Raw genomic sequence first — 13737 nt, forward strand, 5'->3', positions numbered from 1 at the left:
CCCAGCCCTGTCCTGGGGAAGAGGGGAAAGGGATTGAGACACTCACTGCCTCTGCCCCCAGTGAAGTTTTTCTATTCCAGGAATTTCTTCTAGCCCATCCTGACACATACCCGCAGAGGCAGTAAAAGGGAGGGCTGAAGATTGATGTTGGGGAGGAGAAAAGCATCTGTGTCATTGGGGTTTTCATGTAGTAGGTTTGCTTAAAAGTGGAGTCCGCTAACACCCAGAGTCAGTCAATAAGCATTTATTAAGTACCTGCTGAGTACCAGGCTCTGTACCATTTGCTGGGGATACAAAAGAGGGAGAAGATATTTCCTGCCCTTAAGGAACTTACATTCTAATGGAGTAAAGGGTCTTTAGGCAGCAGAGTGGTCCTCTTCCCTGGTGTCTTCCAGGTCCTCAGCCTGACTAGGTGGCACCCATCACCAACAACCCTTGACTCTTTCCACAGGGATCTCCAAGAACCTTAGACCATTCCTTTTTCTTTTCTTAATTTTCTTTTTTTATTTTTCTTTTTAGGCAATTGGGGTTAAGTGACTTGCCCAGGGTCACACAGCTGTAAGTGTCAAGTGTTTGATCCCAAGCCAAATTTTGAACTCAGGTCCTCCTGACTCCAGGGCCTGGTGCTCTATCCACTGCAACACCTAGCTGCCCCTATCCAGTCCTCTTTTCTTGAGATAGATTGACTTGAGTATCTTCTTCCTTTGAACTGTTAACACTTTCCTCCTCCCAACTGTATTTCCTAGTTCTCTAGCTCCCTGTTCACATACAGAAACTGAGGCAGCACTCCCTTTCAGGGCCCTCATTGAGGTGCCATAGGATCATAGGATTTACAGTTGGAAAGAATCTTTAAGATCATTTAGCCCATCTGCCACTTTACAGATGGGGAAACTGAGGCCCATAGAAGGGAAGGAACTTGCCCAAAGTCACAAGCATGAATTGTTAGAACCTAGGATTTCTGACTCCAGGTCTATTGGGGAGTGGAGGGAGGGTGCTGAGAGAAGCTTTGAAGGTAGCTGGGCTTGGAGACAGTCTGGGGGTAGAGAACCTGGCTTCTCAGAGTCAGTCAAATCAACATACTTAATGGAAACAATGCTAGTGTTAGTCAGAAGACCTGTAGTTGAATCCTAGCTCTTTTCTTTAACACCCATGTGGACTCAGTATTTCTCTCTGTAAAATGGGGGCAGATTTGCTTGGTGATCATAGAAACAGAGAATGTTAGAGCCATTAAGAGGTCTTAGAGATCATATAACTTGACCCCCTCACTTTATATATGGGGAAGGTCATCTAGGCAGTAATAACAACAATAGTTTTAGCTCCCATGTCTGTGTCACTTAATAGCTTATATGGTACCTTCTTCATTAACACCATGGTGCAATGGAAGGAAGGCTGGGATTTAAAGTCAGAGGACTTGGGTTCAAAGACCTTACCACCTGTAAGGTCTCTTCCAGAGCTAAATCTGATTTATGGATTCCTGTGAAGAAGAGAGTGCACGTTATCCCCGTTTGACAGATGAGAAAACCAAGGACGTGCATACTGTCTATGTCTCATTTCCCCAACCCGGTAGGAGGGTGCTAGTTCCTGGGCTCTGCCTAGCACGGATCATCGCCGCCTCCTCTTCCCAGGAGGCTCCAGGCTTGCCTAGCTTTGGGAGGAGGGCCAGAGGTAGGCGTCCCAGTGGGGGCGGGGGAGAGCCCGCATACAGGAGCGCGCCCCGCCCCTCGCCTCCCCTCGGAGGCCCCGCCCCTCCCGGGCGTGCCCATTGGCTGCAGGGACGGTGGCGGCCGGAGCTGCCGGAGCGCGCGGGGGCCTGAGCGCGCGCCAGTCCCACGCCATGTAGCGCGCGCCCCCTCCCCCGCCCACTCCCATCCCCATCCCCGCCCCCGCCCCCCCAGGGCCCCTGCACGCCATGGGGAACTCCCACCACAAGAGGAAGCCCCCCAGCAGCCGGACCCGCAGCTTCTGGCATTTCGGGCGCCGCCGGGGGAGGCAGGGAACAGGTAGGCGGGGGCGAGGGGAGGGGGATGGGAAGGGGCCAGGGGCTGCCCCGCGCGGCCCGAGCCCCGGGGGAATGGTGGGGCCGTGCGTCCGGTGCCTTGGGGTCCCTCTCTACCCCCTGGCCATGCACACGGGGACCCAGCTGCATGCTCACTCATGAACCTTCACACATGCACACGGCTACATGCAAAGGACACATATGAATGCGCGTGTACGGTACATCTTCACACAGTTACATAGCCTTTGAGAAAGTTACCCAAACAGGGCAGCGATACATGCTTACACATTAGTGTGTGCACATGGACACATAATTACACAATATGCCCATATATGCTGCCATGGATAGCCACACATGGCCACAGTTACAAAAACAACAGGACAGGGATACATATTTACCCGTGGCTATGTACACAATGACACATAGTTATAAATCACACTCAGTCACACATGAGTTCTCCATAGGGACCCAGTTACACAAACAGGACCGAGAACATGCTTATTTTGTATGTCTTGTATAATTGTGTCCATCTACATCTGGGCCCAGAATTATGGAAGATTTGGATCTATATTTACACACACAGGCACATAGTTACACACCATATATATGCATGCTTGCACATGGATATGTATGAATGGACACATAGTTATCCAGATGTCCGCAATCATTCTTGTTATGGTTATACAGATGCCCGCATAGATTTGCAGATGTGGATGCAGACACATACTTACCTAGGCATAGTTCCCATCAGCAAACATTAATCACCCACTGTGTGCAGAGCCCTGATTCATGATTACATGTACTCACAATTACAGCCAGACAGTTACACAGACTTACATTGTCATATACAGACATCGAGTGATATACAGACACAGTCTAACACTGTTTTACACAGTGGCTGACATACACTCACACTTGTTCTTCTGTGCCACCCTGCAGACCCCAGAGGGCAGAAAGTTGACTGGAGGGAGGGAGAAAGAGAGAAAAGGAGGGAGCTAGAGGCTCAGGGCTGGCTCCATCTGACCACGTAGGCCATCTGACTGGTTCTCTGGGGTGCCCTCCCCCCACTGCCAAGGGTCTACACTCCTCCCTCATCTATCCCCCCCTTTTCAATTCAGTCACCCAGCTGGAACAGCCTGGGCCCCAGTCTGTGCTGGGATCTGCCTGAAAGGTTGTATTTCAACCCCAGGGGTGGGGGAGGGTCCCCTGAGGCTGGGCAACGGGATTCCTGGCTTCCCCCTCTAGTTCCCTCAGTGCTGGGACAACTGTAACATGAACTGGGATTGATATGTGTGTGTGTGTGTGTGTGTGTGTGTGTGTGGGAGAGGACATCAGAGAGAGAGATAGGGGGAGGAGGTACAGCCTCACCCTCTCCTCACATCCCCTCCCACTGGGGAGCTGCCTGGTCAGGTGGAAATCTCTGGGTTATTTCCTAGGTAGAGAACCTTATGGGGAGGATTTTGGGTGAGGGGGGCAGGGGAAGCTGTTGCCCATTTCTCCTGGTCCTTTCAGTTCATAAACTATCTAAATTCATAGACTCTCTGAACTTGAAAGGCTCTTTGAGACTATCAGGTTCCAGCCCCCTCTGTTTACAGATATGGAAACTGAGGCCTACAGCTGGAAAGGAACTTACCCAAGATTGTCTGTTCCAGTCTGGGTACAGGAAATTTGGTTTGCTGTACTTTCCTTGGAGAGAGAATGGGTACCTCCTAGAGGTCAGGTATCTGATTGTGACCCGGGGCAAGTCCCTTTTCCTTTCTGAGCCTCAGTTTTGGCATCTGTAAAATGATGAGGGCATTGGACTAGCTGGTTTCTAAGGTAAAAACTAACATTTCTCTGAGGGATGTGTCCCCCAGGAGAGTTGAATGCCTTCCTACCCCGAACTTTACCCAGGGAATCCTTGGGAAAGAGAATCCTGTGATTCTGGTCACTTCCGTCCAATATCCCAACTATTTCCTATTCACCCTCCCAGGCAGGGAAGAGGAATATAGCATGGAGAAATGGCTCTCCCCCCTTGTATTTATAATCCTGCTGACCTGGATGGGATAAGTGCTTGGAGATCCTCACTGCTGATGAACTTTTGTGTTTTTCCTGGGAGTGACTGGAGGGTATCAGAAAAGAAAACATAGTCTTTATCTTCAAGTTACTGACAGGTTAGTTGAAGAGATAAGACAGACGTGGTTGGAGAGATCATGTTTCCAGACGACATATTAAGGTGATATGGAAAAGTATCCCTTTAGTGTTCAAGCCCTAGTTAGACATGTGTGAGAAGGAATTCAGAAAGGTTAATGAGGGAAGGCTTCACAGAGATGAGTCTTGAAGTGGGCACTGAAGGAAATACGGGCCTTTATCTGTCATAGAGCAGCATACATGTACTACTGCAAAGAGAATGGATTTGGAGCAAGATGGCTTGTGTTGGAACACTGCTTCCATTGCTCACCACCAGGCTTACCTCTGGCAATTTTGTCTTATTTGGAACATCAGTTTCCTTATCTGTTAAGTAAGGGGGTTGGAATACATATCTCCAAAGTACTTTGAGGACTGATTATCCTTTGGGAAAACCAGGGGAGAGCATTCTAGGTGAGAGGAGAAGGCCGAACAAAGGCACAGAGGTGGGAAAGAGCCTGGTGTAATGGGGGAGGGGAAGACAAGGAAATAAGCCTGGTTGGGGCTGAGGATGCTTTTAAAGGAGGAGGGGATTAAGTGGAGTCATTTGAGGAGATCTCAAGGGGTGACCAAAGATGCTGGTATCATCACAAGATTTAGAGTTAGAAGAAGGTCATCTAGTTCATCTCCAAGGGAAAGTCACATCCAACTGTGTCAGCCTCAGTTTCCTTATGGCACAGAGATATCACATGACTATATGCATGTCAAGGCTGTTTTCATAGTTTTCTAACAGGGATTGGGTTGAGGAGTTTGGCCCTGATTTGTGCAGGCAGTCGGGAGTCATGATAGGTTGGGTTTTTTTCCTGTTTGATTGTTTGTTTTGTTTTTAGGTAAGGCAATGTTGGATCTGAGCTGATTTTAAAAAGAAAGATCACTCGACCATGTGCATGATGGAAAGGGAGAGACTGGACACTGGGAGACCTGTTAGAAGACTTTGAAAGTAGCCTTGAGAGAGCAGCTAGATGGTGCAGTGGGTAGGGCACCGGCCCTGAAGTCAGGAAGACCTGAATTCAAATCTGGCCTCAGACCAAATTCTTGACACTTACTAGCTGTGTGACCCTGGGCAAGTCACTTAACCCCGAATGCCTCAAAAGTAAAAAAAAAAAGTAGCCTTGACATGTATAAAGTCATGTGATATCTCTCACAGTGAAACTGAGGCAGATGCAATTGGTTGTGACTTCCCCTTGGAGATGGACTGGATCACCTTCTAACTCTAAATCTTGTGATGATACCTGCATCTTTGGTCACCCCTTGTTCAGAACTAAGATTTAGAACTGGCAGAGCTATTATAATAGTTCAGATAAGAGATGGTTGGGACTTGGGCTAAGGTAGGGATGGACTATGGGATTGGAAAGGAGAGAGATCAGATCACAGGGGGAGAAATTAACCAGCGACAGTAAAAAGAGATCATGTGGTATGGTGGAAAAAATGAAGGATTTCCAGGCAGATCATCTAGATTTGAATCTAGGCTTTACCACTTGTGTGACCTTCGGTAAGACATTTAACCTCTCTTTGCCTCAATTTCCTTATCTGAAAATGGTGTTGGACTGCTGATGTTGGACTAGATGGCCCCTGTGTTCCTTTCCAGGCTCTAAATCTGTGATCTTATATTTAGATAATGGGAGTGAGGGAGAGGAGGAGTTGAGGTGACTCCAGGTCTCTTGGTGGATGGTAATACCATTGACAGAAATGCCAAAGTCAGAAGCAGGTTTTGGGGGTAAAGAAGAGTTTGGTGGTTTTAGAAGAGTTGAGTTTGTGGTCCTGGGAGCACACGTACAGGGAGATGTCCTGGACTTTGCTGGAGGCATGGTTTTAGAGCTGGGAGGTATCCATATACCAAAGAGGTGATAATTTCTTGGCTAAGGACTAGTTCATCCTGAGACAAGGTAGATGGAGAGAAGAGGGCCCCAGGCTCAGTGGTGAGTGGAGTTTGGTGATGGGGCAGAGGAGGACAAGGTGGGAGAGACCTTCTGGAAGGAGGGATGCTCAAGTGTCATGATCGGTTGTAAGTTCCTCTAGAGCAGGGACAGTACCTCTAACATAACTCCTTTCTGTAGGTTTTAAACAAGGGACAACCTTGTGAGGTTGATATTTGTTGCCTCACTTTATATGTTGAAAGATTGAGTGGCTTGATCCCAATCCTGTAGCTAGTGAAAAAGGAAGAATTGGAATCCAGGTCTCCTGACTCCAGATTCAGTGATCTCTTCCTATACCATGCTGCCTCTTTTAATAGACTCCACTAGATGGGTGATCTCATTGAAGTAATGCTTCTTTACATAATAAGTGCTTAACAAGAATATTCATTTGAATTGAATCTCTGAGCCTCAATCTTTCTATTAGTTTGGGGGGGGTCTGCTGGATTAATGCTATATAAAGTTTCTTACAGCAATAAATCATATGACTTGGGGTAATATCCCACTGCAGAAATGTGTAGCTATATTGATCCTGGGCAAGCCACTTAAATCAGTTTCCTCATTTGTAAAATGGCCTTTGAAATTGAAAAGTGTGGGGAGCCCAGTCTAGATTTAATCTGGAAGACTTCCCAGGAAGTTTTCTGGACCAGTTTGTTTCTTCCTCCTTGGGCAGCTGGGCCAGGAGTAAAGGTAGAAAGCCTTGAGCCTCCTCTGAGACAGAACCTGGGGGTGGAAGTAACTGCGTGGGGGGCCTGGGCAGGTGTCTCTGTGGGAGAGAGATGGGATGGGATCTCCTTATGTTTGTTCTCAGCTCCATGGAAACACTGCTCAAACTGTAGCCTAGGAATTTGCATTTGGGCAGGTCTGGGTGGGGACTAGAGGGAAGGGAAAGGCTGTGACATCTCCCTCCCCCATCAGTGTATGTGTGTGTCTGAGTGTGTTGGGGGTGGGGAGAGGGAGGCTATGCCAGGGTTTTGGGGAGGAAGTCAAAGGTCCAGCTCCTACTTGGGGAAGCACGGGTTGCTCTGAGCAGGCTGGGAATTTTGTCCCCAAGGAGCAGGTGGGGTGGGGAGCATTGTAAGAGGTAGTGTATGTTGTTGGTCAGGTGCCGGGAAGAGACTCCCTGCACTACCCCTGGGCTTTCCATTCAGTGGGGCCTGTTTTAGGTTGGCTAATATTCCTAGTACATCTTGAAGATCACACAGGTGTAAAGCCTCCCTAACACTTCCTGGCTCCTTTGGGTAGGAAAAATTTTGTCAAGTGTTTTCATCTTTCCCCCATGGGAGATGGAATGGGGAGGGGACACCTTAACAGCTTATATCTATAGCATAAAGAACTTTAAAAGTGTTTCACTGATGTACTTTTTGGTTTTTTTTGCAAGGCAGTTGGGCTTAAGTGACTTACCCAGGGTCACACAGCTAGTTAAGTATTAAGTGTCTGAATCTGGATTTGAACTCAGGTCCTCCTCAATCCAGGGCCAGTACTCTATCCATTGTGCCACCTACCTACCCTACTGTTTTTTCTTTCTCTCTTTCTTTCTTTTTTTTTTTAAAGGCAATTGGGGTTAAGTGACTTGCCCAGGGGTCACATAGCTGAGTGTCAAGTGTTTGGTCTGAGGCCTACTGGTGTTCTTTTAAAAAAAAAAAAGACTGTCACTTCCCAGTGATACCCTGTACACCTCCACCCCCTGTCCTGCTCCACTCTCCAAGAGAGCTCCATCTTGTAACAAAAGCACACGTAAGCAGAACAAATCACCACAATGACAGTGTGTGCCTCATTCTGTACTTGCAGTCTTTCCCCTCTCCTGCCTCATGGTAAAGCACCCCGTGTAAGGCAGGCATTGTGAATTCTGATGAAGTGACTTGCTCAAGGTCACACATCTGGTAAACTGTGGAGCTGGGGCTCAAGATCCTCATTTTGCTTTGGGAAGTAGTGGTGGCTGCTGCCTGCTTGCTGTACACTCCTGATTCCCCTTGTCTTCCCTCTTTGCCCCCTCCCGCTTACCCACCCTCTCCCCAGTCCTACGATTCCTCTTCTTCTGACTCTAAATCCAGTGTTATTACTTACCACAGTAAGTCATCAGGCCCGTCTTCCAGTCATTCTACTGGGTGGGTGAAACCCAGAGACAGAGACTTGTGTGAGATTGGGGATACGGTGGGTGCCAGGCCCAGAATATAAGGATCCTGGCTCACATAAGCCAAAGTAGGTTTGCCCAGGGTGGGGGGTGTGAAATGCCTGGCCCTGTGAATCTGCTTTGGCTTTGCGACTTTGGTGGGGAATGGCCTGTGGGGCTGCTGCCTGGTTAGTCTTGTTCATTCATTCTCCATCTCCCTTCCCCCTTGGATCCTCGAAGATTCCTTCTTTTCCTTATCTGAGCTCCTGAGATAAGGAAGGGCCCTACCCTTCCCTTTACTGTTAGGCCTTTGGGGAGGAGGAAGCTCCTTGATGATATTAAACAGCCCCCAGTAAAGACCCAGAGGGTCTTCCCAATCAAGCCTCTGTGTTCAAGCACCCAGTTTTTCCTGGCCCCTGGTCCAGTTGGCAAGCATTTATTAAGTGTAGATTATGTGCCAGGGCATTGCGAGAATCCCAGCCTCTTCCTCATTCTCAGTGTACCTGAAGGATAGATCATGGGATTAAGTATTGACCTTTTCTATGGGAAGTTAGGATGGGCTGGAGAAAGACTTAGAAGATCTTCCGATTTCGAGCTGGAAGGAACCCTGGAAATCATCAATCCAATGACCAAGAAGCACTATCAGTGCTTGCTACGTGGCAGGCACCATGCTAAGTGCTAGGGATATGAAGAAAGGCAGACATTCCTTGTCATCAAGAAGCTTACATTCTGAGAGGAGAGACAATCTGTCAATAAGTAGGTACATACAATATATATATATATATATATATATATATATATATATATATATACACACACATATATACAGACACACGGAGTAAAGGGAAGGGAGCAGCTGGGCATCTAGGTGGTTCAGTGGATATGGTTTGGGTCCTAAAATCAGGAAGACTCGTCTTCCTGAGTTCAAATCTGGCCTCAGACACTTTCTAGCTGTGTGACCCTGGGCAAGTCACTTAACCCTGTTTGCCTCTGTTTCCTTATTTGTAAAATGAGCTGCAGAAAGAAATGGCAAAACACTCCAATATCTCTGCCAAGAAAACCCCAAATGGCGTTACGAAGAGTCAGACATGACTGAAAATGAATGAAAAACAAAAATATGAGAGGGAAGGGCATTAGCAGCTGGGGTCTGGCAAAGGCCTCCAGTAGAAGGTGGGAGTTCTGTTTGAGTCTTGAAGGAAGCCAGGGAAGCTGGGAGGCAGAGGTGAGCAGAGAGAGAGCATTCTGGGCACCAGCCAGTGGAAAAGGCACAGGGATCAGATTGTTCAAGGTATAGCAAATAGGTCAGTGTAGCTAGATCAGGGAGTGTAGGAAGGGGCCAGGTTCGAAAGAGCTTTAAAGAATGCTAACCGGAGAACTTTCTTGTTGATCTTGGAGGTGATAAGGAGCTGATGGAACTAATTAAGCAAGGGTGGCCCGTGCCATAATCAGATCTGTGCTTTAGAAACGTGACTTTGGGAGCTGAGTGGAGGATGAGTTGTAATGGGCACAGAAGTCACTTAGAAGACAATGCAGGTGTGGTGATGGGGCCCAGAATTAGGGTTGGGGCTAGAGAGAAGGAGGTGGATTGGAGAGATTTTTTAAAGGTAGAAAAAGATCCATGGGTACCTACCTGGGTACGTGGATGTGGGGGAGTGGGGACTCTGACAGTGAGGAGTTGGGTTTGACACAAGCTGTGAGCCAGCGACTGGAGGATGGTGGGTCACAAACTGTAAGAGAGAAGAGGCTGTGCTTTAAGGGAGATCATGGCTTTTGTTTTGGAAATGTTGGCTCTTAGATGTCTACAGGTTTATCTAGTCCAGTGGTTCTCAAAGTCTGCTTGGGGGACCCTCCCCTTTCATGGGGCCTGCAAGGTCAAAACTATCTTCATAATAATCCTAAGGTGTTTTATTTTATAATATGATAGAGATATTGATAGAGATAATCCTTGTGAGCAGAAGCTCTTTAGGGGAGTCCTCACTAATTTTTAAGAGTGAGACCAAAAAGTTTGAGAACTGCTGATCTAGTCTGACTCCTCTGTTTTGTGGGGTCAGATCTGGATCTGTGGTTCCATTGGGATAGGGAAGTGGGTAGTGACTGGGGGAAAGACCTGGGCCCCAGCACCATCTCATGCACAACTGGCTGAGTGACCCTAGAGAGGTCCCTAAACCTCTCCCAGTGCCCCAGACACAGTTCTGAGACTAGAATTGAGGGGTGGGGAGGGGAAAAGAATAAGCATTTATATAGCAACTACTGGGTGCCAGACACTGCTAAGTGCTTTACAAATATGATCTCATTTGATCCTCATAACAACCCTGCGACGTAGGTGCTATTATCCTACATTTTATTACCCCCATTTTACATTTGAGGAAACTGAGGCAAATAGTTTGTGACTTTCCCAGGGTTACTCTGAGATTGAATGTGAACTGAGGTCTTCTTGACTCTATCCAATGGGCCCCTTGGTTACCTCTAGAATTAGGGCTTCCTTATAGCAATGAAGTTGGTCCTCTCCTCAACCTCTTCCCAGGAACTCCCAAAGTGGAAACTCCCTCTTTCTGGGCAGATCAGTTATGGCTTTGCAGTTTATGATTTGAAGAGAGTTGCCTGTAGCATTGACAGGTTATATGTTATGCCTCTTACTGTTTGTTAATGGCCCCCCAAGTCCACCAAGGAGCTTGTGTCAAACTCAACTCCTCATTGTCGTTTTCCCCCTCTCCCACATTCACACATCCACAAGGCTTTTTCAACCTTTACAATATTTCTCCACTCCACTCCCTGCCCTATTCACATAGGCTGGTGTGTATGGCTGAGGGCGCAGCTCTGAAGCCTGTTCTCAATCTGCTACATTTAGGTGGCCTCCCTTTTAATTGATGGGAAAACTGAGATCCTGCTGGGGGGTGGGACTCACCTAAGTTTGCCCCCATGCTGTGTGAGGAGAGGAGGCTGGAATTCAAATCCAGGTCCTCCCACCCCAGGCATTTGGCTCTTTATTCTGTGATGGTCAGTATATTGGTGGGGAAGACTTGGGAGTCTGCTGGGTGACGGTGCTCAGCCTTTATCTTGACTGTTTGTGGCTCCACTTGAATTTTGGAGAGCAAAGAAAGAGGGATGGAGAAAAGAAACTTTGGCCTCTTGTTGGGGAAATCTTGCAAGCCTGGTAAGCAGGCTAACCCTCTGCAACCTTGAGCAGGCCATTTCTTTTCTGTAGACCTCAGTTTCCCCTTCTGTAAGAAGCACCTTCCCAGCTGGTTTGAAAAGTCAAAAAAGTGTGATACCAATAAGGAATTCTTACTTTATTTTTGTAATTTGGATGACTAAACCAGAGGCTCAATTAGGACAATAATTGATTATTGCTCTTTGTACTCTATTCTACTTAGCCTGAGGGGTCCTTCAGCAGAAAGGTTACTCTCTTCCTCCTGGGCCCTCCTAGTTCTTCCTTCCCCCCTCCCCCTTCCCCCCAACTAATATTTACCTTAAAACCTGCTGGTCCGCTTGGCTGGGGGTAGGGGGAAGGGCTGCTGTTGTTTCAGTGGGGCAGGGCTGGAAACGCCCCTGGCTTTCACTACACCGAATGGGGTGTTTCCCCTCTCCTTGGCTGCAAACCTTCCCTTCAGTCCCTTGGCTCAGTTGTCCAAAGGCCAATACTCCTCCTCCTTTGTCTGAGAACAGAGGGGGCCTCCTTGAGTCTGGAGGTGGGGGGGGTGTCTTTCTGAAGCACGGCTAGTTCTTTCTCCAACCCCTCTTGGCCAGCCTGGGAGTGACAGGTGAGGGAGTTAGGGGGATGGGTGGGAGAGGCATTCCTTTGTTTGGGCTGGAATGTGGGTTCAGGGACTCCCCTCTCACTCCATTCTCATGGGGCTTTACAAGGTACAGACATCACTAATGCATGCCCTCCATCACTCTCCCTGCCCCTTCTAGCCTTCTTCCCCCTTCCTTAGGGCAACTGGGGCACATAGCTGGGCTTGGGATCCCCAGCCCCATCTACTCCCCAGCTCCCTACTTCTCTTTTCTTATTCCCCCTAAGTAGACCTCCAGTCCTGGTGTGTGGAGAAAACTGGGCCCTGAGGCACTGAGGAGGTAGGCTGGGGAGGAGCTGGGGGTTGAATCCCTCCCCTTCAGGATACCCCTCCCCCCCTCATTCCTCTGCTCTGAGTCAGGCGGGTGCTTTGGGTGCTCCGTCCTGCCCCGCCCCTGCCCCCTGTACAGGAATTGGGCAGGTTGAGACATCACCCTCGAGGATGTTTCCCACATCATAGAATAGCAGAACTGGAAGGAACTGTGAAAAAGACAACATTGGAACATCCCGCACTGAATAGAAGCCCTGGAAAGGACCTTGGAGCATGAAATGCTCAGCCTGGGAAATGACCTTGCGGTCACCAATGCCCTTGTTTTATAGATGGGGAAAACTTTAGACCTCGAAGAAGGAAGTGTCTTGTGCAAGTTTACACAGCTCTTTATTGAGTGTCAGGACTTTAAACTTATGTCTTTGGAACTCCTTGTTCTGGACTCCTTGGCCATCCAGGCAGGGGGGAATAATGTATGGTGTTGGACCTGAAGTCAGGAAAATCTGGGTTCAGATCTTGCCTCTGACAATGAATAGTTTTGTGACTAGGAAGCAGTCACTTAACCTCACTCAGCATCAGTTTTCTCATCTGAAAAATGGGGATAATATGTGACAAATAATAGATGTTTGTCACAGACTTTAATGCTGTATGGATTTCACAGGGTTGTTATGAGATGTTTGTAAAGTGAGCGCTATATACATGTCAGTTATTATTATTACTACACCTTCTATTACATCAAGCTGCCTGAGTACAAGGTTTGATTGGGGTATGCTTTTCTTCTTTCCCTTCCTCAGCTAGGTAGGGGAGGAGCCCCCTGGGCTGGGTGGTGGTAGTATTGGACAGCTTTCTTAGGATTGTATGCTATACTGGGGTATGGGGTGTGGACAGGGTCCAGCTTGTGAATGGTCTGTGAATAAACTTTCTCCAGGGGTAGTTCCCTATTCCTACCCTCCAATCTTCTCCCTGGACCTAGGTCATTTGTAGATCTGCTTCCACCGGGACATGCTTACATGGAGGTAACTAGGAGGTGGCTGACTGGAAGTCGAGGAGGCCCTTCAGCTTCAGGTCTCAAGACTACAGGTGGGGGAGGGAGGTTGTCAGGACAACCAGATGTTATCAAAGCCCAGGCTTGGGGACTTGGCTCCAGTGATATGCAGCTGTCAACTTGCAGCTGTTGCGCACCTGGGACCCTCATTCCTAGGGGTACCCGATCTGCAGCCTTCTCTCTCTAGCCTGCTTTGGACAGCCCCTTCCCACCTCCTGCCTGTTTCCGCTGGACCTGGTGGTTGGCTGATTCTTCTGGGTTGGGGCTGGGAAAGAGATGGAACTCTTTTCTGTTCTAAAGGGGGTGAGGATCTGCCCAACTTCCCCACCAGTGTTTGGGTCTGGGTTCCCAGGGCCTCCACTTCATAGCAGATTTCTTTCTCCCCCTCATCCAGTAGAATCCTATTGTCCCTGAGGTAACCAAATGAATTTGAGATTTTGGCC

General features: G+C 48.2%; 1 protein-coding gene across 2 annotated transcripts in view; it reads left to right on the plus strand.

The window, feature by feature from the left end:
* NHSL3 (NHS like 3) overlaps positions 1-13737 on the plus strand; it is a 43252-nt gene that overhangs the window by 10018 nt on the left and 19497 nt on the right. The window contains exon 1 of one of the 2 annotated variants that reach the window (XM_020983485.2): positions 1882-2000. The exons of the other annotated variant lie outside the window; for it this stretch is intronic. Within the exon in view, the coding sequence (XP_020839144.1) occupies positions 1910-2000 (91 nt within the window). The 5' untranslated portion in view covers positions 1882-1909. Of the gene's footprint in view, positions 1-1881; positions 2001-13737 lie in introns of those variants that run through there. 2 annotated transcript variants of the gene reach the window in all.

Source organism: Phascolarctos cinereus, unplaced genomic scaffold (assembly GCF_003287225.1).
Source record: "Phascolarctos cinereus isolate Bilbo 61053 unplaced genomic scaffold, phaCin_HiC Scaffold_726;HRSCAF=1367, whole genome shotgun sequence".
Lineage (NCBI taxonomy): Eukaryota > Metazoa > Chordata > Mammalia > Diprotodontia > Phascolarctidae > Phascolarctos > Phascolarctos cinereus.